This window comes from Chenopodium album, unplaced genomic scaffold, assembly GCF_948465745.1.
Source record: "Chenopodium album unplaced genomic scaffold, dcCheAlbu1.1 scaffold_31, whole genome shotgun sequence".
In the NCBI taxonomy this organism is placed as follows: Eukaryota; Viridiplantae; Streptophyta; class Magnoliopsida; order Caryophyllales; family Amaranthaceae; genus Chenopodium; species Chenopodium album.
In genome coordinates, this window is record NW_027665251.1 from 7,717 (window position 1) to 32,754 (window position 25,038).

The 25,038-nt window shown below is 36.0% G+C and overlaps 6 protein-coding genes across 8 annotated transcripts in view; 3 read left to right on the top strand and 3 right to left on the bottom strand.

Moving 5' to 3' along the window:
- Positions 1 to 1,159: 1,159 nt before the first annotated feature.
- Positions 1,160 to 2,518, bottom strand: LOC145622623 (uncharacterized; the record flags this gene model as incomplete). Its single annotated transcript, XM_081676435.1, has 4 exons — positions 1,988 to 2,518; positions 1,808 to 1,900; positions 1,619 to 1,723; positions 1,160 to 1,312 (listed from the first exon to the last, which is right to left on the bottom strand). Coding segments are annotated over exons 1-4 (630 nt in total), but the record flags the coding sequence as incomplete, so codon positions are not given.
- A 1,113-nt stretch (positions 2,519 to 3,631) lies between these two features.
- LOC145622613 (uncharacterized) overlaps positions 3,632 to 25,038 on the bottom strand; it is a 104,016-nt gene continuing 82,609 nt past the window's right edge. The window contains exons 2-13 of one of the 2 annotated variants that reach the window (XM_081676418.1): positions 8,214 to 8,408; positions 7,964 to 8,093; positions 7,753 to 7,848; positions 7,592 to 7,668; positions 7,346 to 7,425; positions 5,879 to 5,939; positions 5,103 to 5,170; positions 4,910 to 4,991; positions 4,587 to 4,670; positions 4,427 to 4,504; positions 4,169 to 4,288; positions 3,632 to 3,985 (exon numbers count right to left, since the gene is read on the bottom strand). In XM_081676418.1, coding sequence (XP_081532544.1) covers positions 3,809 to 3,985; positions 4,169 to 4,288; positions 4,427 to 4,504; positions 4,587 to 4,670; positions 4,910 to 4,991; positions 5,103 to 5,170; positions 5,879 to 5,939; positions 7,346 to 7,425; positions 7,592 to 7,668; positions 7,753 to 7,848; positions 7,964 to 8,093; positions 8,214 to 8,381 — 1,221 coding nt within the window. In that variant the 5' untranslated portion in view covers positions 8,382 to 8,408 and the 3' untranslated portion in view covers positions 3,632 to 3,808. Of the gene's footprint in view, positions 3,986 to 4,168; positions 4,289 to 4,426; positions 4,505 to 4,586; positions 4,671 to 4,909; positions 4,992 to 5,102; positions 5,171 to 5,878; positions 5,940 to 7,345; positions 7,426 to 7,591; positions 7,669 to 7,752; positions 7,849 to 7,963; positions 8,094 to 8,213; positions 8,514 to 25,038 lie in introns of those variants that run through there. The other variant, XM_081676417.1, reaches the window with a different exon arrangement.
- Positions 10,616 to 14,143, top strand: LOC145622625 (vacuolar protein sorting 38-like). 2 transcript variants are annotated; one of them, XM_081676439.1, is made up of 6 exons: positions 10,616 to 10,961; positions 11,245 to 11,474; positions 11,740 to 11,905; positions 12,394 to 12,554; positions 12,921 to 13,148; positions 13,512 to 14,143. In XM_081676439.1, the coding sequence occupies exons 3-6, from the start codon at positions 11,863 to 11,865 to the stop codon at positions 13,629 to 13,631; spliced, it is 552 nt and encodes a 183-aa protein (XP_081532565.1). In that variant the 5' UTR covers positions 10,616 to 10,961; positions 11,245 to 11,474; positions 11,740 to 11,862; the 3' UTR covers positions 13,632 to 14,143. The 2 variants fall into 2 exon arrangements, with proteins under 2 accessions (XP_081532565.1, XP_081532564.1); XM_081676438.1 differs by having other exon boundaries at positions 11,268 to 11,474.
- On the top strand, positions 10,824 to 11,859 carry LOC145622609 (vacuolar protein sorting 38-like). The gene is made up of 3 exons (XM_081676414.1): positions 10,824 to 10,961; positions 11,166 to 11,474; positions 11,683 to 11,859. The coding sequence occupies exons 1-3, from the start codon at positions 10,824 to 10,826 to the stop codon at positions 11,857 to 11,859; spliced, it is 624 nt and encodes a 207-aa protein (XP_081532540.1).
- LOC145622630 (PLASMODESMATA CALLOSE-BINDING PROTEIN 2-like) lies at positions 17,659 to 20,510 on the bottom strand. The gene is made up of 3 exons (XM_081676444.1): positions 20,000 to 20,510; positions 19,868 to 19,901; positions 17,659 to 18,179 (listed from the first exon to the last, which is right to left on the bottom strand). The coding sequence occupies exons 1-3, from the start codon at positions 20,322 to 20,324 to the stop codon at positions 17,927 to 17,929; spliced, it is 612 nt and encodes a 203-aa protein (XP_081532570.1). The 5' UTR covers positions 20,325 to 20,510; the 3' UTR covers positions 17,659 to 17,926.
- On the top strand, positions 21,585 to 22,425 carry LOC145622610 (uncharacterized). Its single transcript, XM_081676415.1, has 3 exons — positions 21,585 to 21,968; positions 22,021 to 22,245; positions 22,300 to 22,425. The coding sequence occupies exons 1-3, from the start codon at positions 21,585 to 21,587 to the stop codon at positions 22,423 to 22,425; spliced, it is 735 nt and encodes a 244-aa protein (XP_081532541.1).

Genomic DNA, 25,038 nt, shown 5'->3' on the forward strand with positions numbered 1-25,038 from the left:
TTGAAGTGGATGTGTGCGGTGTCCACATGAGTTAAGTTGGTTTGAAACCATAAAAGGTCTTTTAGTAGGTATTATAGTATCAAAAGAGTGAAAACTGTTAAATTACATAAATACTTAATAAGACATTTTGATAGTGGTAGTAAAGAACAACAAGAGATGTTCTAATAACAAAGTAGGAAACCCGAGGTCTCATTGGGATCATGGAAACACCCGGCTTCTTTTCTTTCCAAGTCCGAAAAAATAAAAAAAATTGTCCAAATCTAAAGGCTAATCCACGACTTCAGTCTAATTTCGGGAATTTTTTTCAAACTTGAAATGGATTTGTGGGGTGTCCCAAAGGTCATAAAAGTTTGTTTTGAACCATAAAAGGCGTACTAATAGGTTTATATTCAATTATATGACTTTTGCAAATGCATGATTATAATGGTAGTCAAGAGAAGCAAGAGATAGTTACCATCATCAACTTGGCATCCCGTGGTCCTATTAGTGTACCGACTATTCCTAATTCATAGAGCTACCAAACCCAAACCCACCCATTCCTTCACAAACCAAGAAAAATAATTTTTTATTATGATTTTTTTACAATTCTCCATAATAAAGCCTCTGTTTGATTATTTTAGCATTACCTTCGAGTGCAGAAGAGGATATGTCAATAAAAATGTAAAATTGTATGAGTATAAAATTTTGTTGTAAAGGCTCTTATTCAAAGTCTCATATAGTATATTTATTCAAGAAATGTATAATTATTAGCAATAGTTTGCAATTTGGACTATAATACACCTCTTCATGTTTAATCCTTGAGGTTACCAATGGCTATGTTATTTCCCAGAGATGTGATGACCATGGTGACGATTTATGATCTCAAATGGATTGAAAGTTTTTGACATGAACATGGTCCGATTAACTAAACAAATCAGGCAAGTTAGGTCTGTGTTACCACTTTATTAAATAGGTTGTGTACTTTTCCAACAAAACATAGGAAACCCCTGCCCCTCCAAGGCCCCAACACACAGACACACACACACATACAAAAAGAGAATGAAAGTAAATAAAAAAGCAACATGAAACAATGTCAAAGTATAATACTTAATATTTAAATTAGAAATCAGTGATCAATTTGAGAAGAGCCAATGTGATAGTTGATATTGTGGGTATTTACCTGAAAAAACTGATTCCATAGACTGGATTGTCCAAGGCTAAGAGGATGCTCATCTTGAACAATTTCTGATCTAGAGAGTACGCAACGACTTTCACCTTTGAGTTCATCCTTATCAGCAATTGATGACTTCTCCAGCTTCCTCGAAATTTCTGACTGACTAGCCACATAGACATTCAGGAATGCCAAACTTTTTCCAAAAGAAAAATAAAAAAGGGAGGGCAACAACATTTTGACATTGACATGTAGTGTAGTGTTTAAACCAGAATTGACATGCACAAGCTATAGAAAATGGCAAGCTCCGGAATAGCATTATTGTACATGTAGTTTGTTTAAACACATCAAGTAAGAAAAACTGATAGATTGTTATGTGTATAAAGACTATAAACAATGGCAATTGAATGAGTAATAGGTTAAGAAGAGGAGTCGAGAAAAGCGAAAGAAAGAGATAAGAGGACATACGGGAGACATCAAGAGGTCATCCTTGAAATGGTTGTATTGAGACCTCTTGTTGGCTAATTCAGAGGGCCACATTGCTCGATCACTGGGCAAATAGCCCAATAGAAGCTGGCAATTGCAATTGAAATTCATATTTTTAGGGATTCGAATTCCGATAAAGTAAGTAATGAAATGAATAGAAAGAGAGAGAACCTTCCAGACAGTAGAGCGGATGGCAGGAGCATCAGGAAGACCCATGGATGCTAACCTCCTGATTTCTCTGATGTTGATGACCTTCTTCGACAGCTTCAACAAATTGAAGAAATTAGGTTAGGTTAGGAGTTGTTGGTGATGAATTGAATTGAATTGAAGAAGAAAAAGAGAGAGAGAAACCTCGAGTGAGAGCTGAGCATGGCGAGAGATCTCCTCGGGGGAAGGAGAAGGAGGAGAAGCAGAAGAAGTGGAAGTGCCATTGGACTCCGGCGGCGGCGGAGGAGGTGGCGATGGAGGTCGAACCGGCGACGGAGGACGGACGGTGGGTGGAGGGGAGAGATCTTGAGTTTGAGTGATGGTAGTAGCAGAAGAAGAAGGAGGAGGAGGCGTAGACCAGAGTGAAGAATTCAACCAATCAGGTACTTTCTTCTTCGAGTCTTTCTCATTTTCATTCACCATCTCACAGATGAAGACTAGCTTTGCAGGAGAGAGAAAGTAGAATATTGATTATTGAAGATGATCGCAGTAATGAATTGGGGGGGTTGGGTTTTGGGTTCAAAATCAAAATCAAAATCAAAATCAAAATCAAAATCGGAAAACCCCCAGCAGGGCAACCTTGCTGATTGAGGAGGAAAGGAAGGTGGTGGGCAAGTGTTGCTTTGTGTTGCAAACCAACTACACGTGTGCTGGGGAATGGGATCTTACGCTCAACCCTCCCACCCCGCATACCTTTACTTTTTACGTAAATAATAATACCAGCCTTATATTCAGTATTTCAAAAAAATAAAAAATTTATTATCCTTTTAATTTCAAAATAAATGTCTCAATTTGACTTACGTTAATAATCTGTATTTACATATAAACATATAACTTGCATTTGTGCACATAACCTACACATCAAATCATCATACTTAATATTAATGCACTGATAAAAGGAAAATTTTAGCCCATATAAAACCTTTATTTCCTTTCATTTTCATCCGCTCTTTTTGAACTCTAGCATTAGGACTTGGAAACTCTGCTTTGTGTTTAATTTCATACATTTGACATAGGAGGTCCTCATCACACACAACATAAAATAGCTAGTAGCGATATAAGGACAATTGGAAGAGTTATATAAAGAATTTGCACAACCATCAATTATAACAAATCAACTTGGAGATGAGAATTTAGTATACGTCGTATAGGTTGGTATGTCGTTTACATTTCAAATAAGAGATCATGGGTCCAAATTCTTCATGAACATCTTTTTTGTGTCATTTACATTTCAAATAAGAGATCATGGGTCCAAATTCTTCATGAACATCTTTTTGTGTGTGAATGAACCACAAGGAAATAGTAGTAATAAACAATATTTTCTTCTGTTGACCACGATATTGACATACAATTTCATTTTACAGTATTTCTTTTCCTGTTCATAGCAAAGGAGGCACGTAGCTTGTTCTACTAGAGGTTTTTTCCTCTCCCAAAAATACATCAAATGTTGGATCTTGAGTTTTTGTGGACATGAATTTCAATGAGTTTATCTTACGACTCATTTTTGAGCAAGTTCAGCTCCCAGTGATGTCAGCTAAATGAAGTTGTGCAAGTTCAAACAGAACATCACAAAGCATTAACCAGTATAGGCACCATCAACCAAAAAATTCACGAAATTCTTGAGCTTTGGCTTCTGAATCCATAGCAATATACGAAGTAACTCAAAGTCTCATACGCATTATTTTAAACCAGCAATGAGGCGTAGCTAGTTGAAAAAAGTAGTTTAACAAACAAATTACCCTAGTCTTCAAAAAAATCAAATTACCCTAAAAGATAATTTTGCGAAAGTGAAATTAAAATGGATATATTTCAGGATCAATTGGGATCAAGTCATAATAAAAGTGTGCAAGATGGAACCCAAATCCAAGCTAACTGCAATTGCATATATTGGGATTTTTCCACTCAAACCAGTATACAAAGCCATATGAAGAGATAAATAAGGTGGCTCAACAGATGTTTAAACCTTCAGAGAACACCAAAGTGAGGATTCTCAATGGCTGATTGCAGTTCTTTACCAGCTGAATTCAGCACAGCAGTATCAACCTTTTCCCTGGGCATAAATAAGAATTCTCCGTCTTCACTCTTCTCAAATCCACACAGCTCCAGAAATTCAATGCCTCCTTTCAATCCACCAACTCTATCCTGCAACAAAACATGGCATCAAACAGGTTGATATTAGACTATTGAACTATGTTCTTTGCCATTCACATCCAATAGTAAAAGCTCATCATAAAGCTATTAACTTCAGCATTCAACAATATGAGAAATTACCAGACATTTAGTAACATGCCATTAGACCATTAGTATAGCGTGTCAAACCCATACCTGAAAAGCCTGGTTAGTAAGTCTGATTTTCCTGAATTTCTCCTCATCTGGATTCTTCACCACATTGCCTGCATAGGTAAAAAGAGTTTGGAATGCTTTCTTTACCCTGGCATCCTCGTCCTGGTTCAGCAATTGTCAACAAACAGCTATAAGTATTAAGGCTATGTTGTGAACCATCCAACCGGTTGATATTCATAAAACATGTACATTTGAGAATTAGAGGTGCAAACAAGCAAAAGCATTGAAGACATGATTCACCTTATGATTCTTTTTTAAAGATCGAAGGCACTCTCTCATTTGCTCTGCTTTTGTAATAGGCTTAACTGGCAAAATACTCTGCAATTTATATATAAATACATCACAATAATGGCAATTATAGATTAACTTCACAAATATGCCCATCTTAACAAAAATCCACCTTTTTCTCCTCAACAACGGGTTCAGAAGGTTTTGCAGCAGCAGGATCTTCTGGAGGCAGCCCAAGTTTGCGTCTTCTTTCAGCCTGTGAAACCAAGGGAAAGAAAAATGGCAGGTTACCACTGTTCCTCAATATTCAACTAAATAAATCCACTAATTTTCAGGCCACAAACTTCAAGATGGCACTCAGAGAGGTAGATAGAAAGTACAGTAAAAGAAAATTTGTTGCGGAGATATTTAAGCTTGAAATCTTGCAATAAGGACCTTCTGGTCTAACTAAAGTAATCGTAAAGGTATACAACAAGGCAGAAAAGATATTAGAACCTTGTCTTCTTCCAGCTTTTTTCGAATTTTTTCCAAGGCCTTTTTCTCTTCTTCTTTCTCTACCTTCCTGAAGGCTATCAAACTGCCAAAGCAATACACATTAATACAAGAACCATGTCCTTTCTGCAGGGAATAAGATTAAAAAGCATATTCAAGTGCACATTGATTACAGATATACTGAAAGAAGCCAAACCGTTTTCTCTCATTATCTTCTTCAATACGCTTTGCCTCGAGAAGTTCCTTTCCAATTCGAATCCTCTCCTACAGAAATTTCAAACAATTGTTAGAAGTACAACATTGAATAAATTAACTACTCGCTTTGCTAGAGGTTTTATACTCTGTTTTTCAAGAGATGGTGAAATAACAATCTACATTTTAGGAGCTATCGAACTTAATCATAAGATATTTTCAAATTTTTCGCATGAAAACGCTTAACAACATAGCATTAAAGAAACTCCGATGAAAGAATGTATACAACTATACAAGAACCAAAACTCATAGCTTTCAATGTGCAAAAGATTTTAATTGCATGGATAAATATGAATCTATCAAGCACAAGAGGGACCAAAAAAATGTGTACTCAGCTTGTAGTTCTCTTTTCTGACCATTTTTTAGCAGATTAATTTCTCCACTTGATCTAGTAATAATGTAATATGGCCTAGTGCCAAGATGAAGTGGTAGTCAACTATAATAAGACATTTCAGCATTTCTTACTCCAACTTTAGGTTTTACAAAGATTGTATAAAACCTGATAGAGTAGGTAGTGTTTTGAGACCAATTATAAGGTAGCTTCCTATGTCTCAATAGGTGTAAGTGATAGCAAAAAAATAACATAGGAAATAGATTGTGTTTAGCCAACTGATAAGTATAGCAGACGTGCAAATGCTTCGTGTACATAAGCTCTGTTTACAAACACATTGAAATGCACATCAGCAATTCAACTTAACACGACAGAACTAATGGTTGTACCTTTTCTTTCTCTCTTTCCGCCCTTTTTTCTTCCTCTTCCTTCTTCTTGCGTGCTCGCTCTCTAAATATTATCAGAGAAGACATCAAAATAAATTATGAGGTATAACAATAACAAATTAGAATACTATATCAGCTTTTAACTAACTATAGTCAATTTTGATCCTATTAAAAATAAAATAAAAAAAATAAATATAAAGTAATAAAATAAAAAAATAAAAAAAATAAAAAAATAAAAAAAAAAACTGTATATAGCAAGGTTATGAATATTACCAGACCAAGTACTGCCTAGATAATTCTATTTTAAAAAAGCTGTAAATAAACATAAATCAAAATCATCATCCAGATAGTGAAACGGCTGAAAGGCTCTAAGACTATGTTTGGATAGCAATCTAGAAGGAAAAGGGTAGGAAGGGAAGTATAACAAAGGGGAAGGAGGAAGGGGAGGGAGAGAGTGAGCTTCTATTTTCTTTCTAATATTGGAAGGATTTGGTTTATTAAAAGAGAAGGAAAATGGGTCCTTCCATTTCCCTCCCCTTCCCTCCTTCCATATGTTCCAAATAAGGGATGACAATTCCCTCCCTTTCTCTTCTCTTTCTTTCCTTCCATTTCTATCTACCCAAACATAGTGTAACAAACTAGAGGGGATTTGGGCAAATTGCCTACCCCCATCTCTCAGTCCTGCCTTTGTCGCTCAGTTTCACTGGACATTACCTTTATTGGAGACACTCACAAGTCATATGTCATGAAAAACTAAAAATATCCTGCTCATATCTTAAACTTCTAGCACTATGAAGTCTGTGAAATAGCCAGCTCCAAAGAATTTACCCGCAAAGAAGGCCCTAATATAAATTTATGATTAAATTGCCCACCCCAAACCCAAGAAATGCAGAATTCCCTTGCACATCTCTTTGTTTTCCAAATTCTTCATCTTATAAACACAAAGTCTTATATGCACAATTAGGACTCTTATCCAAAGGAAAAAGCTGCAGTCTTTAGAGCCAGGTGAACTTAACACAAACTTTCTACAAGCTTTTTGGCTCACTAATTTGGTTTCAAGGTCCTTTCAATTAGAACGTACGGAGTATAATAAAGTGGCAAGCAGACTCAGCATATAATTAAATAAACTATTCTTGTTGCAGGGATGGGGAAAAGAAAGAAGGTTAAAATATATAGTAAATATGAATGATCCAAAAATAAACTATGACCACGAAGTGGTAGAGACTTATCCAGGCTATTTGGACCCCAAAGGAAGTGTTTAGAACCTGATACAACTGTATAGCTTATTCACATAATACTATCCGTGACTTCGTTTTGGTTTTACTTAAGTATTCAGGAAAAGAATAGCATTATACCGAAATACATTTTATAAACACATAACTTTTTATTTCTTTTAGTGGCTAAGGCAGAACAAGAAGATGCATAATGTTTCAGAAAAATAGCATAAAGGAAAAGGATATCCATATATACCTTAGCTCCAGCAGCTTCATTCTCTTCTCTTCTTCGGTAAGGGAAGGTTTAGGAGGATCATTTTTACTGCTAGCAGGAACCTGGAAACAAATGAAGAACCAACTTTTAGTCATAGACAAACAAAAAAGGCATTCCAATTCCATGCTCCAGCAATAAAATTCGAGGAGGAACAAGGCCCAAAGCCCAGAAAGACAATGAAGTTTGAATAATAGGAAATGTAAATAGTATTGATAAGAGCATGAGAACCATGGGCATCTGATCAATGTCAGCATCGTTCTCGTGTTCAACTATCCAGTTGACAGCACCCTCAAGACTGGAATTACCTGAACATGACAGCCACATTATATGATAGTAGTTGGTGAATAAAAGTGGCAAACTTGAATAAGAAAATATAACAATGTAAGTACCAGAGCAATGAAGTGCACGGGTAGCCCGTGCAGTTGAGAATCCCATTCCTTCGAGTTCCTCAAGCAGGGCATTATCAACCTCAGGGACAACCATTTCTACAAAAATACAAACCAACGAAACAGAATTGAATAGGGAAAGAATAGTTATATAATAGGGGTTTTGGAAAAGAATTGAATTTTTAAAAAGTACTCCGTATATAAATTTAGGTACCTTGAGAATCCACGTCCATAGGAGTAGGAGTAGTAGAAGACGGTGAATCTAGATTAATAGGTTTAACGGATTCAGAAGTCTTATCTGAAAATTCAGTGTGGCCAGTTCTTTTGGTATGCAAATCACTCTCCTGATAAATCAAATTCAACAAATCAAAAAAAAAAACCCTAATTTGACATTGAATTAGAATAATGGAAAAAAAAAAAAAAAAAAAAAAAAAAAAAAAAAAGAGAGAGAGAGTGGAGATTACAGTTTTGGAGCGGCAGGGTTTGCCGCAGGAAGAGCAGACGAGATTGAGAACAGGCTCAGTAGATTCAGAGAAATTGGAGTGAGAAGTGAGCTCCGCATGTTGTTGAGCTTCTTCTACGGATTTCAGAAGAGCTCCACAATCTCCGCACTGCAACGACACGCCTGACATCCTCGATTCTCAATTCTCAATCCTCAATCTCATCGATCGGATTCAATCAACTTTCTCTGTCTTCGATTTCTTTCTTCTATACTACTCCTACTCCTCTGCCTCGACGATTTCCCCAACTAACACTCCAACATTCTAAATTATTGTTTCTCGCTCATACCCTTTTTATTTTTTAAATTTTTTTTATTTTTAAACAAAAAGATAATAATATTTACAACTAGTATTACACTTCAAATCAAATTCTAAATTTCAAAAGAAATCTCTTATTATTTTGCTCATTTAAGGTGTGCAAATAAAATTTAGTAAATTAAAGTGGAATCATGTTATAATTAAACTCTGTATAAAGCGAAAAAATTTACTAAATAAGCATTTAATAATTCTATATTCCTACTTAATTTGCTGAGATAAGAACCATTAATATCTATTCCTTAATTGTGGTGCACAAGTCAAACGTCAAACAAGTAATTATAAGAGAATATACTAAGGGCGTGTTCGGCAAAATATAATTGTGAAGGTAGCTGTAACTATGGAGGTAAATGTTAGCTGTGTAGGTAACTGTTAGCTGTCAACAAGTTGTTAGCTGTGAATATAAATAATTTACATATGAGTGTTCGGTAAAATAGCGGTTGACTAGCTGTTACATATAAAAAACAATATTTTATTTTTAAAACTATAGATTAAATTTTTAATAGCTACCTAAAAAGCTACATCTAATTTCAAAAACTAATCTTTAATTTCTAACTTTTCATAAAAGCTTCCTCCACCACTAAAAGCTACCCTAACCACTACTTTGTCAAACACTCATATTTTTTGTTAAGAAGTGGTTTGACTTGGTCAAACCACTAAAAGCTACCTAAAAGCTACTTAAAAGCTAGCGCTGAACACGCCCTAAGGTGCTGTTTGGTTGAACTTCTTGGAATGGGTTGAAATGGATTTAGAATCTATTTATGGGTTTATTTGTTTAATTGGGCTATTCAAGTATGGAATCTCATACCTAAGAGATTTTAACTCCACCCCCATTCCATTGGAATCTCATACCCACCTCCTCTCAAAGGATTCATAATCCATACTATTAGTTAAGTATGAGAACCCATTCCATGATTAAACCAAACAGCTTTGGATTGGTATGGGATATAGATTTCATACCACTCAAGTATGATAATCCATTCCAAGGCCAATTCATTCCAGCTTAGTGAACCGAACGACCCTTAACATGGAACACGATTTGACATTTGCTATGGCTAAGAACGGATGGAAAAGTTTTCTTTGCAGACATAAGATGATCACAAGATATTAAGAGGACATCAAATACATCCTCATCTTAACCATGCATAATGCTACTACTACTTTTCCTTGTAGGACAACTTGATAATTGTTTGAAACAGAAAGTTATAACACACAAATCGAACCAAGTCTAGAGGTTTGAGTCTCATGTCAAAAACTCTCAAGATTATAGGGATGCATCCCAAGGGTTATATAATGTTGTTTGAAATCATATATGATCACTAGCCGGTCATCATATAAAGTCTCGCGATAGACTTAAATTAATAAAGATGATGTAAAGACTAAATTAGCAATTTAAAACCAAAGTGGACATACATATATTTAATGGAGATTCAAAAGTCCTTGTGATGATATAAAGTCTCGTGATAGACTTAAATTAATAAAGATGATGTAAAGACTAAATTAGCAATTTAAAACCAAAGCAGACATACATATATTTAATGGAGATTCAAAAGTCCTTGTGATGTTATTTATGGATGCCATTGAAAATATGTGACCAATATTGTGTTGCAGGGGTGGCCTATTTTACATTGCTTTATTACTAGAGAACCTTTTAGCATTGTGAAACAGTGAATCTCCTTACAACTAACTAAAACTAATTCAATTATTATTGTAAAAAAACATATGAAGTTATTAAAAATTTTATAATTTGATTATCAGTCACAAAAGGAACCATAGAGTAGCTAGTAATTCATTTGGTTAGAGAAACAAATCCAAATACAATAGTTCATTTAAGGAAGAAAATTATCACCGCTGAGCATTGCAACTTGTAAATATTGAACTTTTGTCTTAAGAGGTGATAAGTCATAAGAGTCGAAGTGGAACCTTTCATAGATCCACCCGACCCGGGTTAATTCCGTGAGAATAGATGATCACATAATACACATGGGAAATTTGATTGTTTGTATCATGGGGTGGGTAACGCTGGCATAATTATACGGACTAGTGCAGTACGTCGTGTGTAGACCCGGTTTCCCCTTCGCCTTTCTCTTCTTTCTCCTCCTCTTTGTATGCGCCCAAGATCTTCCATCACCTTCTTCAATGCTGAAATGAAATTGAAATTGATGACGAATTTGTTCCATCTTCTTCAACTTCCCCCGATTTTTAATTCCCAAATTCTCTCAATTTACACTTCCCCTTTTCGTTTTGATTTTGAAATTGATGGATCCCCAACTCAAAGTGATTCAATGGCAAGATTTTGAACAAGAACTTGCGAGGTTATCCAGTCTTTCTTCTGCTCTCCAACAAGCTCAGAACAAGAAACTCGCTCTTCAACATCACCTTCAAACCCTAATTCAGGTATCTTCTGATCCCCAACTCTTTTTCCAATCCTTAATCAAACTGTAGTTTTTCAATTTTATTCAACTTCACTTTGATTGACTTATTCCTCTAGTTAAATTGAATAATATCATTCTTTGATAATGATAGTTGTTTGCCAATTATGTTTAAAAAGGGGAGATGGATTATCAAGTTATATGTGAACAAGTGCCATTAGCAATGTAGCAGACTAGCAGATACATGGACATTTGGGCAATGATATTTGTTTATTTACGGGGCTTTAATCCGACTGCCCGCGGTTTAGCGGGCTTGGACATCGTTTTCCAGGTACAATCGGAATCCTTGAGTCGGAGGAATCAACTCGATGAAATTTCTGAAAGATTGGAAGATAGAAAGCTGGTTATGGGAAACATGTTGATGCAAGCTAAGGTGGTAGAAGAACATGCTAAGACTAAAGAGGACCACCTTGCTACTGAAATTAAGTCTCTACTTGTTTCCGGGACATCTCTTTCAGTTGCGCGCAAAAGACTGCAGGTGCTATTTCCTATTCTGTCTCATTGCTTACATCTTCTGCGATTCTATAATCTCTAATTAACTTCATTCTTATCCAAATCTTACCCATGATTTGATTGCCAATGTGTTAGGTGTGTAATTAGCTTACAAATGGTTTGTAGGAAGGGCTTCAATTTTGTTATTCTTCGCCTTTGCGTTTCATGTAGTCTTGTTAACTACTCTTGTTCAGTTTTTACTTGTTTGTGAATGTGGCAGTGCAGCTATTTACTCTGCTATACTACTGCAGGAATCTGGTAGATTACTTGGGGGAGAACAGGGTCTTGCTCAACTAAATGGTCTGCAAAAGATGCTTAGAGTGAGACAACAACACATGGTTTCCCAAGTTGCATATCTTTATCCAGTCTAGACCATGGTTGGTGCAACTCAGGAGCTTGAACTTGATTCGTTTCCTGGTGAGATATTATATTGTTCCTTAGTAGATTTTCTGACAAGTTGAATGATGAAGCAAAATCATATGTTTACTGTAAGACTTCCATTTCTATTGGAAGTGTGTGTATGCATATTTAGGGAAGGGGGGGGGGGGGGGGTGTTAGTGATTGGGATGGATGCTTAGCCAATTCACAGAAGATGTTTGATTTCTTTTTTCTTTTAAATCTGGAATTAGGTTTGGTGCCATAAAGAAGGGGCTGATTAAAATCTCTATATGTAACTCTTTACATAAGTGCTCAGTCCGGTTTTATGAAACTAGCTTTTGCATTTTTCGATATCCTTAATCAGATTACCCTTGTCTCTCATTCTTATAGCTTTATAGTGGTTGGATACCATTATGCATGTTGTTACGATAGATATGCATTATGAAACTTCTCTATTACTCTGTACTCATTTTCACCACAGCATACAAATAATCTTTTCCCCCTGCTTAATTTTTATCGATATGCAGGGACTCCTGGCGGAACTCTAGATGAGAACAAATCAAGGAACCAAGGAATCTTGACTATTTCAGGTGTACAGCTGAATATGCTTCCTTTTACTCAGTTGACTTTTTTCACTGATAAGAAGCAGGTTCAGAAGTCGACAACTGCTCTTGGATATGTTGCCCATGTGTGTACTTTCTCTTTCCTTGAGTAATGTAATGTTTATTATCATAAGTATTCATAGCATGTTCATATTTTAGGGAAACTAGTAATTTTGATAAGTTTAGCCTTCAGGCTAATTGCTTTTGCTCATACATAGATTTGTTTATGATATTTCATATTTCATATTTCAGATGCTTTCATTTATAAGTCTATAACGTGCACTCTATTTAGCCAGTCATAGTTATTTAGTAGCTCAGCTGACTTGCAAGAAAATCCACATGAGCAACATTTAACCCCCTTCTACAGTCCTCCCAATTACTTAGAATTGTTAGAAAAAGAAAGCAGCAACAATGACTGGATGATATTAATACGTTGAGTTGGTCCTTTGCAGGTTATCTCACTCATAGCTACATATTTACATGTCCCTTTGCGTTATCCTTTGCGCATTGGTGGTTCTCATTCGTATATTAAAGACTATGCACCCTCGATTGATCCCACATCTTCAGGATCCTCCTCAACTGCCTTGGCCTCTGCAAATACGAAGTGTTTGGAATTTCCCCTTTTTTTAGATGGGCAAGATGCCACCAGAGCAGCATATGCTATATTTTTATTGAACAAGGTTAGCTAATTATGCACCTTTTTAATAAATGTCATATCTACTGCCTGCAAATTCTACTTGTGAACCTTTTTAATAAATGTTTGCTGCCACTTTCCGGACTATGGTCGCAGTAGATTTTTGAGTTGAAGTTATATAATTGTATGTTTCTGCTAGTTTTCTTGTTTTAATTTGCTTATTGTATACTCCGTAGCAAGATAGAATTGTCACTTTTTGCTCGTCATTTGATGTTCCTTTATATTCATTTTTCATCTGTAGTGCTTGATGAGATATGGGACTGACTTGGATGAAAATCCGCAAATCACCAGCTAAAGATTCTTACTCAATTAACTAAATTTTTTCTTCCCATTGTTTTGGATATTGCAGGACATAGAGCAGTTGTTGAATTATGTTGGGATTAAAAGCTTAGGGCCTCGACATGTATTGGCTAATCTGAAGGAGCTGTTTAAAACCATACTCTCTCCAGACTTTATAGAAAGTGAATGATATCAGACTTTGTAAGTTAGGTATAGTATTGTAAATGATTTTTCTTCTTCTTTTTTTTTTTTTTCCTCTACTCAGAATGGGTGCATTTCCTCTTTTTTCCCCTTGAGCACCTGATTAAAACTCAATCATCTACCATGGAGATGATGTGTATTCTTTGTGAAGCCGGCATAGGATTGGCTGTGTCACATATCTGAAATTGCATTCTTTGTCCTCCTTATCCTGTAGTTTAGTTTATGAGGTCTGATGCTGTATTCTGTATACAACGGAAAATTCCAAGGATAAGCATAGTGTAGTATATGATGACAACTAACAGAGTAATGTTGATGTAGCAGACTGAAATTTAAGAATTGTAAAATTCTATGGTTACTTGTATACTTACGATTTTTTTTTTTTTTTTTTTTTTTACATTATGTGCTACGAAGAATTTGTTATTGTAGTCTTTGAATGTTCACTGGTGTACAATGCAATGCAAGAGGTAGAGGCTGATGTATTAAATAATGAGAAACAGACAAGGGTATTATCCTTTAAGAGGGAGTGCTGTCCACGAAGCTGAGCATCACTCCTCTTAGAAGGCTATTGGATCTGTAATGGCAGCGAACATGGTAAGGAGCTGTGGTGTTTGATGTTTTTAATTATTGGAAGTGAGAACTTGCAGTCAGATGGTTGTATCAAGTTTCCGGTCTCTAATTCTAATCTAATTGGTGGATTAAAGTGGTACTTGTTTGTTGAACTTACTAACTAATTAGAGTAGTGATTATTTTATGCAAATGACATGATCATCAATCTTAAGTAGTAATGTAGTATGTAAAGTCGGAGTGGTAAATGTAATGTGTGTACTAGTCTACTGTCGTTTGACTGTGTGAGTGAGTGACAGCCTTGCATTGATAGGAGTAGTGCCTAGTGGTATATCAATTTCCCAAAATGAATAGACTGGTGCATGAAACGAGTTGGAAGTCAGCTTTTGAGGGGAAAACAAGGTAATTAATTAAATGGGAGAAGTAACTGTTGGTTGGGTGTAAATATTAAATACTGTTACTGTTACGGATACAATACTAAATACTGTAACAATGAATGTCTAACTGTTAGACATTAGGACTTCCTCCCGAGTAGAAAATAGAAACTTGGTTGAGTTGTATTCTCCCACTTTTACCTTTAAAAAGTGAGTTGACCCATTTATTGTCTTCTATCTTTCCTCATTGTTTTCAAATTTAGGGAAAGTGAGTAACTCAGTGAAAGAAAAGAAAGGTTAAAAAGAATAGTCGTAGCTCACTAGCAATGGCGGAAAAGAGGAAGATAAGCAATGAGAGTATTATAACTTACAAACACCACAAGACAAGTGCACTATGTCCGTCTTCCTCTGCCTCCGACCATTATGTTCGTCTCAAGTTTGTGAATCAGGTCTCTTTTTTTCATTTTCGGAATACTTATTGGGGATTTGGGGCCATGCACATGCTTCATCTTGTACTTGATCTTACAGTATTCATTTATTTCAAGTACTATGTGTATTTATTAAGATAAGATAAATTGGTATTTGTAGGACAATGAAGAAACCTTTTTTAAGGTGCTGCGTAATGCCAATCTTGGCAAAGCTTTTAAAGCATACTCTGATCACCACAATTTGACTCACCAACTTCACTTCACCTTTGACGGCATGCGTGTCAATCCTAACCTCACCCCTGACGATGTACGTTTCTTTCTTTCTTTCTTTCTTTCTTTCTTTCTTTCTTTAATCCAATCGAAAAATTTGATTTTTGAATGAGTATGAAAAATGCATGCAGCTAAACATGAGGGATGGAGATGTATTTGACGTTTTCAGCTATGTACACGGTGGTGGTGGTGGTGGTGCTGCTGCTGCTTTCATCAGCTTTAATAATTTGGGATGAAGCTCCTTCTTAACCCAATTGTTTAAATTGGATTATTAATAATTTGGACCATTCACTAATTGCTGTTTAGATGTAGTAGGCCACTGTAGTTATGCTTTTCAAGTTTTTAATACTCTTCTAGGTCCTTGGATTTATAGTGTATGTATTTGTGTTAAAACAGAAATATGTATGTACTACTCCGTAGTTAATTAAAAGTTTTCCTTTGATCATTAACAAGTGCATAGAATGATATGATTAAGTGGGTTAATTGTTGATGCAATACTAATCAGCTAATTACAATGTAGTCCCGGACTAGTTGAAAATGGATTAATGCTTTTAAGGAAGTAGATTGATGCGGTAATTAATATTGGTTAAAAAAAAAAAAGTTGAATGGTTTGGGAAAACGTACTAGTAAAAATGAAATTAGGAATTATGGTTGTAGAGAATGCATAGGATAAATCATAAATGTGGAATGAGATATTAGGTGGTGATGAGATCACTCATCAGTGGTGAGGTAGGTGGGGATGGTTGTAAATATGATGAGAATGAGTTGATATTAATAACAAATAACCCAATTAATCATACTACTGAAGTACTGGGTACTAACTAGCATCTCAAAACTACAGAAGTACTCCGTGACTAGGGCTCTATGAAATGAGCAGGGGAGTGAGACAGTTAGCGTGTATGAAATGAGCAGGGGATTGAGAGAGTTAGCGTGTATGAAAAGATAATCAGCTTTACTAAGTCTAGTAGCAGTAGTCATATCAAATCCATCCATGAGCTATATTCAGGTTCAATAATAAAGACATGTATTTATTCTTACTTATTTTGTGTGTGGAGTGGAATGTGTACTTGTATTCCCTTCCAGCCTTAGTAATATCTTTGTCAAAAAAATAATATCACTCTATGTCTTTGCTATTCTCCTTTACTTGTTCTATTACATGCTCTTTCCTCTCTCTATCTCTCTCTCATTCTCAACAAATAACCAACAAAGCCTGATCTGTGTTGAGAGAACAAATGGAGCAACATCAACCACAACAACATGAGCAAGAGCAAGAACAAGAGGTCGACCCCAACTTTATGTATCTCAAGTTTGTCAACCAGGTACTTTTGATTTACTACAACTATATTGTTTGCTTCCAGTTCATACACTGTATGATTAATTTGTATAAATTCAGAATGAAAAGGCAACATTTATAAAGGTGCTTCGGAAATCAAAGATAGCAAAGGCATTTAACAAATACTACCAAGTTAACAACATACAACATGGCACTGCTCGCTTCCTTTTCAATGGCAATCGCATTCTTCCTACCTGCTCTGCCACTCCCTCTGATGTACTCTTCCTTCCCCCTCTTTCTTTCTTATATACTACTCGTACGTACGACTATGTCTCTACATAATACATATTCTCTCATTATTCTACTTGCATTGCTATGATTATAACTAAAGCCTTCTACATACATACAGTTGGATATTCAAGATGGAGATCAAATTGACGTTGTTCGCGAGGTTGCTGGAGGTGCTCCATCCTAAACCATAGATCAACTTCTCTACTGCTGCTTTTACTTTATCTTGTTCATTAGTCACAGTACGGAGTATAAGGTTATCTTACTCCGTATTAGTTAGTACCTATTCTTAGGATTTTAAGGCTGTTGGCTATTCATTAATTAGGAACCTGGAGGCTGGACCTACGTATTAATTAATGTTTTATGCTTAAACACCAAACCCATCACTGCCCTTTACTAAACTACTCTAATTCACAATCATCAATTGTTTGTGCTTCCTTTAATTTCCGTTTTTATTTACAATCCTGCTTCATAATCTTTACCCTGTCATGTGTTATTATGCTTATTGTCGCGGAACATCTACAATTGATTGTCGCTTTACTTTGTTATCACCTAACTCAGACTTCTACAAATAAGACTGCGACTTTAATTTGTTTTGCAATAGCTACTACTGACTCAAACTCATCAAAGGATTTATTACTTGAATATTTCAATAAAATAAACTAAAACAGGGGAGGAGTTGGCACTATTTAAGATAAACTAGTGATTAAAATTTGAATTATAGATGAATGGAGCAGCCTAATCAATTAGCATATATAGCAGTAAAATCTTCTCAAAACTAGCCAAAAGTTAAAGTAAATGAATACGAACTAATTAAGAGCCTGAAGTAGTCTCAATCTGAACGGAATTGTCAATCACTCACTAATGTAGTAGCTTTAGCTCCTACAACTCCCAAATTAAGGATATGAAGTGCGTTTAGATGATAAAAAGTACTACAATCAAGTTCATTCATTAATTTCTAATGCAAGTTATGCAACACCTCCAAGCTTCGTACAAAATTGTGGTGAGCCTTCTAAGGATTAACAAAAAAGAAAAAAAAAAAAAAATGTGATCACACCTCTTTTACTCTCCTTCCCTTCTATCCTCTTCAATAGATGGCAAGTGCAAGCAGTAGTACGATGAGTAGTGTCTCCAAAAGAGGCAATGAAGACTTAATGGGGGCTTTTGATTCATTGGTAGTAGAAATTGGAGGTCCCATGTAGTTGGGATTCAGACCTGTTCCAGCACCACCACCAAAGGTCGTAGGAGACATCGTGGTGGGGGAGAAGGGTGTTGCTGTTCCATAGGGGTTTGTTGTTGGTGTGGCTCCTGTCGTATTAGATGTTATGCTTCCTGCAGTGCTGCAAAATTGGTCCTACATAATTAATATAGGTCTGTGATGTAATGTTAAAGTAGCTGCAATGGCATGCAATGAGTAATACTAGCAGGAGATAGAATACTCATTGATTCAACAAAGATACTATCTACAGATAAAAAAAAACTTGCAGAAGTATCGCTTGCTCCTAAGTTCCTTCAGTTGAAGTCGAGATTGTACAAGAAGACATGTAATACTATTCAACAGAGATTGATGAAGCTCAAGCATGATTCAATAAACCAGAAGGAAAAAAAAAAAAAAAAAACTTAGTCTTGATCAAATCAGTCATACTAATTAGGTTCCCTCCTTCCAAGTTAGCAATTACCGGCTTACAGCACATATTTTCTGTTAGAAATGATGAGGTTACAAGGTGATGCACTAGTTTATTAGAACTAGAAATATAATTCCTTTAGTAGAAGAGGGAAAATGCACATAGAAAGTAGTGCTGATCTAATTAAGTTATTAGTACTACTAACTAGTACAGTGCTCCATAAAATAGGGGTGGAAATTGTAAATGTTGAACCTTGTTAGTTGTCGACCATTATTCCAAGGACATGCCTAAAAATTGAGAAATTCAAAAAATAAAATGAAAAGCGCATTTGCAATTTGTAAATGGGCAAGTGGGATGAATAAAACAATAGGACTCCGTAGGGTCAAGCAAGCTCAACTTTTGATGGTAATAAAACACAAAAACTGGAAAATGGTTGTGATGGATGAGATGGGGATGTAATTGAAATTGTACATAAATGGAGTGAAGTATACTGAAAAAGTAAAAAAGGTAAAAAGAAAGGAATCTGGAAGTTTGGATGAACAACACGGCACGGTAACATTTACAGGGATGCACTTTACAAGTATCTAGACCTTGTAATGTGTCCATTTTATAAAACCACTTGTGGGAAACCCTTTTATAAGGCTATAATAAGTAAACCATATACGGAGTATGTTCACATTCCTTCTGGCTCACTATACTACCCAAAATCAATGCTTGTTTGAGTTTTCTCATTTACTTGAAATTTTTCCCGTTCAAAATTATATCTAAAGTGAATGAAGACTTTCAAAAAGGCATGGGGAAATAGGAGAGAGGGTATTGGTGACAGCCTGACAGGGCTTAAGGTTAAAGGTCACGGGTAGAATTGCATATACCAATTTACCATTAGCAAGGGGGCCATGCAATTTTCAAACTAGTAACATCTGACCCCACTAAATATACTGTATATAGGTTGGAATATACTTCGTAATTGAATCCATCAATGCAATGACTGACTTATGTTTGTTTGAGCTTTAATTTGAATATTTGGCATCTTCCTACATAGACAGAGTACATACTACCATTACCAATTTATCATGCATACTAGAGTGAAACCAAGTAATTTGGAATTTGTTGGTAGGCTACATTGAATTCAATACTCCTATTATAGAGCATATAGTGGAGTGAGTAGCATGTAGTGTAGTATTTACAAATATTGTATGTAATTTAAATAATTGGGAAATAAGCTACTCCATCTTGCTTAATAATTATACATGATCAAAAGCATTTTATGCATAATATTGGCCTGGCAAGCAAGTATCATTTATACAATTTCCTATTCGGATGGAATAGTGTGAAAAGAAAGCCAAGAATAAAGAAGCAGCAAATTTAGTAATAAAAAAAAAAAAGAGGAATAGTAGAGGTACCTTGGAGAAGAAGGGTAAACACAAGATCCGTAACCTGATTACCAAGTAGTCAATGAATGAAAAAGATTAAAAAAAAAAAAAAAAAAGAACAAGTAAATAAAAATGGAAGAAAAGAAAAGAGTAAAAACGAACTAGGATCGGTCTTGGCAAGGGTGGCAGTGGCGGAGAATTGACAAGAAGTGGCGGCCATATGATTACGCTGGTAGAAGCTGTTGAAGGCGTAGGAGGCGTGAGCCTGAAGAGTGTTGGGGAGGAAACAGAGGCCAGACTGTTGAATGGGTCCACAATCAGCACCAGCAGCACATGCGTAATCAAGTGCTGACTGCAATGCATCGTCGTCGGCGCCGCTGCGAGCAACACACCACACACCCTCGGCCACCTTAATCATCATCACTAACACCACCATTGGTAGTCCTAGTCGTCGAGGTCGTTGTTTTACTTGTCTGTCCATCTCCATATCATTAATCAAGGCTACTCTCTTACTTAATCATATGATATGACTACTCCACCTTCACTATCTCTCTCTGTTTGTGGGGAGTTGAGAGAGGGATAGAGGGAGAGGGGTTCCAGAACAAGACTGAGAAATGAAAAAGGCAAGTAAAGTAAAGGAAGGAGTAAATCAACAAGCTAACAATGCTGGGCTCCACTTCTACTTCCGTCTTAGCTAGGCTTGGCTTGGCTTGGCTAAAGAATGTAAAGAAAGCTGAGATGAATAGTGGAGTACCTTACTCTTGAGTGTGTCCTATTTATGGTCTATGTTCAAATATAACAGGAGGAGAGGACAGAGGAGAGAGCGTGATATCTGAGTCTGAGCTGACACAACCCATCACATATCAAATCACTTTCATAAATTTAGATATACTACTTCAATTCTCACATGCTATCCTTTCTCTACGATATGATGTTATCAGTTCTGATTATCTACTTTGACCAAATTTTAACCTTATATATAAGATTATATAATAATAAAAATTATATCAAGTGGGAGCTTCTTAGATTCGTAATAATGTGTACTTTATTGATACTCGTACATAATTTTTATATTTCATTACAAAATCAAAAATATGTTGCGATAAAAACCGCTCATTAAGCGATGATATGATATGAATTTATTTTTTCTGATCTGAAAAAATAAGTAAAGGCCTAATTAAATTGTCTCTTACTTTCTTTAAAATGTGGTCACATTATCCTCTCTTTTTTTTTTTTTTTTTGACAAGAAGAACTACAAAAACAAAAGCAACAATAAAAGAAAACTAGCATGATGAGTATTTTCAGGATTCCGGATGGACTGTTGGATGAAATTCATACTCTCCTTTGTCTGTTTTGGTGTGGGTCTAGGGAAGATGCAAAGAAACTTCATTGGCAGAGTTGGGAAAAATTGTGTCTTCCGAAGACTATGGGGGGTTTGGGATTTCGGGATTTGAGGTGTTTCAACCAGGCTTTACTAGCTAAGCAAGCCTGGAGGTTGCTCAAACATGATGATACGTTGCTGCATTACACTTTGAAGACGAGATATTAAAAGCATTCGAGTGTCTTGGATGCTAATAGGGGCTATAATCCAAGCTTCTCGTGGAGAAGCATATGGGGAGCAAAGTCCTTATTGCGTGATGGACTGGCCTTGAGGGTTGGAAATGGGCATAATATTAATGTCTGTTCTGATCTGTGGATATGTGATGACCAAACGATTTTTTATCCAACCCCAAGTGACTCGAGCAATATGGAGATGAAGGTAAGTGAGCTACTATCAGAGTACAACGAAGAGTGGAATAGAGAATTGATATGTAATATGTTTCCTGCGAATATTTGTGCTGCTATTTTTTCTACTCCGTTGTCAGCTAGAAACACTGATGACTTGCTGTTTTGGTCCCAAACCAAGGATGGAATTTTTTTTGTAAAATCAGGCTATTGGTTGGCAAGATTGAAGGGGGATGTCAGTGTGGGTAGTGGAGTTTCTAGTGATGATGCAAAGCTTTGGAAGGGGTTATGGCAGCTAGAGTGCCCTCCAAAACTCAAGCACTTCATTTGGAGTGCTTGCAGGGGTAATTTGGCTGTCAAAGAAAGACTTATTTATAGGCATATCACAGTTGATGCATCGTGTCAGGTATGTGGTTATGGAACTGAGACCATTATTCACTCTCTCTTTCATTGTGAAGCTGCGAAAGGAGATATGGCTACATGGGGATATGTCGAAGCACTTGGAGGAAGCTCCTGCTGGGTCTTTTATAGAGAGATGGAGGTGGCTGGCGCATAAATTGAGAACAAAGGACCTAATTGCAGTGGGGGCACTGATGTGGGCTGCCTGGTTTTGTAGAAATAAGATCGTTTTCTACAATGAGAGGCAAAATGTTGTTCAAGTTGCTGCTGGATTTTTTAAGATGGTGGATGAGTTTGGTGGCTATAAGCGTAGGGTGATGATGGTGCCTGCAATGTAGGGCTCGGGTGCTACCAGTGTTGGTTCTGATTGGGTCTGCCCACCTGGTGGAGTGGTGAAGATTAATGTTGATGCATATGTTCGAAGTGGAAGGATGGTGGGACTTGGTGCTGTGGTGAGGGGATGAGAGTGGCAGGGTGCTATTAACTGGTACCCGACGAATCCCCTACACAAGTCCTGATATTGCATAAGGGGCTGCTGCTAGGTACGGTGTGGCTTTGGCTAGGCGGTTTAGCTTTTGCAGTATTCATGTTGAGAGCGATGCGACGAGTGTTATTCAAGGCATCAAAGGCAAGTCAAGTGGACTGACCCCGATTCATCTTATCTATGAAGATGTTAGACAAGATAGCTTTATGTTTGATTCTTGTGTTTTTTCTCATGTTAAACGAGCATGTAATACGGTTACCCATTGTATTGCTAGATAGGATACCGGTGTGTGTGATGAGTTAGTTTGTACTGGACCATTTCCCCAAAGTATTACTGCTTTGGCGGACATTGATTTAATTTAATAAAATGCTCGTACTACCTTTCCTTCAAAAAAAAAAATAAAAAAATAAAAGAAAACTAGAAAGACCAAAACAGAAATCTACGACGACGAGCTTCCGCAGCCAACCAATGAGCAGGGGAGACTCAATTCCGATGAACCTTCCTGATATGACAAGCTGAAAAAGGTAAAAGAGCAGTATGAATATCCTGCAAAAGCCAAGCGCACGAGATATCATCTGAGCAAGTGCGGCAGAGAAGGGAAACAAGAGTAGTGTTGTCTGTGTATATAAGAAGTCGGAGGTACCCCCGACAACTTGTAGCCTGAAGAGCCCATAAACACGCTTGAAGAGCAGACGAAGATCGACAAGCTCTTGAACCACCCCCTAAAACCTCTGAGGACTGGGTAACCCGGAAAATCAAGCCTGTCCCTGCAACGTTATCTTGAGAATCCCAAGCACCGTAAAAAATTAAGCAGAAATCCAAAGAATCATTAGTGGAACCACATAAGCACCTAGAGACAGGAACCAAGGAAGAAAGACGAGGTTGACGTGGAATAAAATGTCGGTCAGCAAATACCCCAGCTGTAATACCCCGTATTTTTATACGTATTTTATTTAAAATAAGTATTTTGTGGGGTATTTAAATAATTTGAAATGAATTATTTATGATATTTTAATTATTTGTTTTAAACAAGTTTGGAAATATTTTAGAAAATGAAAGTTTTATTTAAATTAATTATTTTATTAAGTTGGAATTTATTTTAGGAAAGTTTTATTTTAATAAAGTTTGTTTAGGAAAGGGATTAGGAAAGAGTAAACAGGGAAAGTTTAGGTAAGAAGGGTTTCTAGAGAAAGGGGTATAAATATTCAACACTTCCAAAGTGGAGAAAACCCAAGGTAAAATTTCTCTCTCTTCTCCTTTATTTTTCTCTCTTTTTCTTTCTTTCTTTTTCCTCTTGTTTTCGGATCACCACCGCCAGCCACCACCACCACCGGTGAGCCGCCGGCCACCAGCAGCACCAGCCGGTAGCGGCGGCGACCGACAGTGGCGCCGGCCTGCCGTCCGGCCTTCTCCCCTTCGAAAAAAAAAAATTCAATCTTTGTTTTTAATTTTTGTTTAAACCTTAGATCTAATTATAAATTAAGGGTTTTGTGTTAAAATTATGATGATTGATATTATGTATGGTGTAATTTAATTTTCAAATTTTAATTTTAATTAAAAAGCCCCAATTTTAAAACCCTAGATTCATAAATAATTAATTATTGAAGGATTATGATTTAGGGTGGTTTAAACCTTTAATTTAAGTGTTTTAAAGCCAAATTACAGCAAGTTTTTATTAATATATATTGCTGGAATTTTTGGTAGTATACTAAAAATCAAGTTTATTTAAGGAATTTTAATTACCCATTTCAGCTTATTTTAATTAAATTATGAGTGGTTTAATAAGAGTATATATTGCTGGAAATTTGTGTAGAGTGGATTTTAATGCTCTATTATCATTTTAATTTGTAGGAGACTTTGAAGTGAGTGATTTCTATTAGTCGTGGCGATATTAAGATCGTATTCAAGGTACGTTCGCGTACTTAGCATATTTTTGATGATGTAGTAACATGCTAGGCTTGATTAATTAATTCCAACTAGCATCATGCTAGATTATAATTGGAAATTGTGATTTGGTTAATATTGATGATTGAATTACGAAGCATGATTTATTTGTGATTTTACACGTTTTTGCATGTTTTTGGTTATCATTATGCATTATTATTGCGTTTACATACAATAAAAGTATGTACACTTAAGCCAAATATGAGTTCATTGAGTACAAAGTCCGATTTGTTAAGTATGTTTGTTAAGAAGCAAGCAATTTACAGCAATACAAAACACAAAAAGTTTGAATGATTTTGGAAAATTATGGTTTTTGAGTTAAGTTTCGAGGGCGAAACTTCTTTTAAGAGGGGTAGATTGTAGTCCCCCACATTTTAATTTAATTATAATTTAATTATATATTATTCTTGTAATTATATTTATGGTAATTTCATTAAATAAATTATTTTATGGAAGGATTTAAAATAAAGTAGTGTATTTTTATTGATTTACAAATAATCCTAGTCTATTTAGGAATACTACTCCTAATCTAATTAGGAAACTAAAGCCCAAATAAAAACCCTTATTTCTCCTTCTCCTCCCTCAATTCTCACGTAAAAAAATAAAAAATAAAAAAAAGAGAAGCTCTCCTCTCCTCCTACTGCTTTCA

Coding starts and splice junctions, on each gene's coding strand:
- LOC145622625 (XM_081676439.1), top strand. CDS start 11,863: ATGGTTGGTGCAACTCAGGAGCTTGAACTTGATTCGTTTCCTG. Junction 11,906..12,393: donor TGAACTTGATTCGTTTCCTG/GTGAGATATTAT, acceptor ATCGATATGCAG/GGACTCCTGGCGGAACTCTA. Junction 12,555..12,920: donor CTCTTGGATATGTTGCCCAT/GTGTGTACTTTC, acceptor GGTCCTTTGCAG/GTTATCTCACTCATAGCTAC.
- LOC145622609 (XM_081676414.1), top strand. CDS start 10,824: ATGGATCCCCAACTCAAAGTGATTCAATGGCAAGATTTTGAACAAGAA. Junction 10,962..11,165: donor ACCTTCAAACCCTAATTCAG/GTATCTTCTGAT, acceptor TTAGCAATGTAG/CAGACTAGCAGATACATGGA. Junction 11,475..11,682: donor TTGCGCGCAAAAGACTGCAG/GTGCTATTTCCT, acceptor ACTCTTGTTCAG/TTTTTACTTGTTTGTGAATG.
- LOC145622630 (XM_081676444.1), bottom strand. CDS start 20,324: ATGGAGATGGACAGACAAGTAAAACAACGACCTCGACGACTAGGACTA. Junction 19,902..19,999: donor CCTTGCCAAGACCGATCCTA/GTTCGTTTTTAC, acceptor CTTGGTAATCAG/GTTACGGATCTTGTGTTTAC. Junction 18,180..19,867: donor GTTTACCCTTCTTCTCCAAG/GTACCTCTACTA, acceptor CCAATTTTGCAG/CACTGCAGGAAGCATAACAT.
- LOC145622610 (XM_081676415.1), top strand. CDS start 21,585: ATGGAGATGAAGGTAAGTGAGCTACTATCAGAGTACAACGAAGAGTGG. Junction 21,969..22,020: donor CAGTTGATGCATCGTGTCAG/GTATGTGGTTAT, acceptor TTCATTGTGAAG/CTGCGAAAGGAGATATGGCT. Junction 22,246..22,299: donor CTGCTGGATTTTTTAAGATG/GTGGATGAGTTT, acceptor CCTGCAATGTAG/GGCTCGGGTGCTACCAGTGT.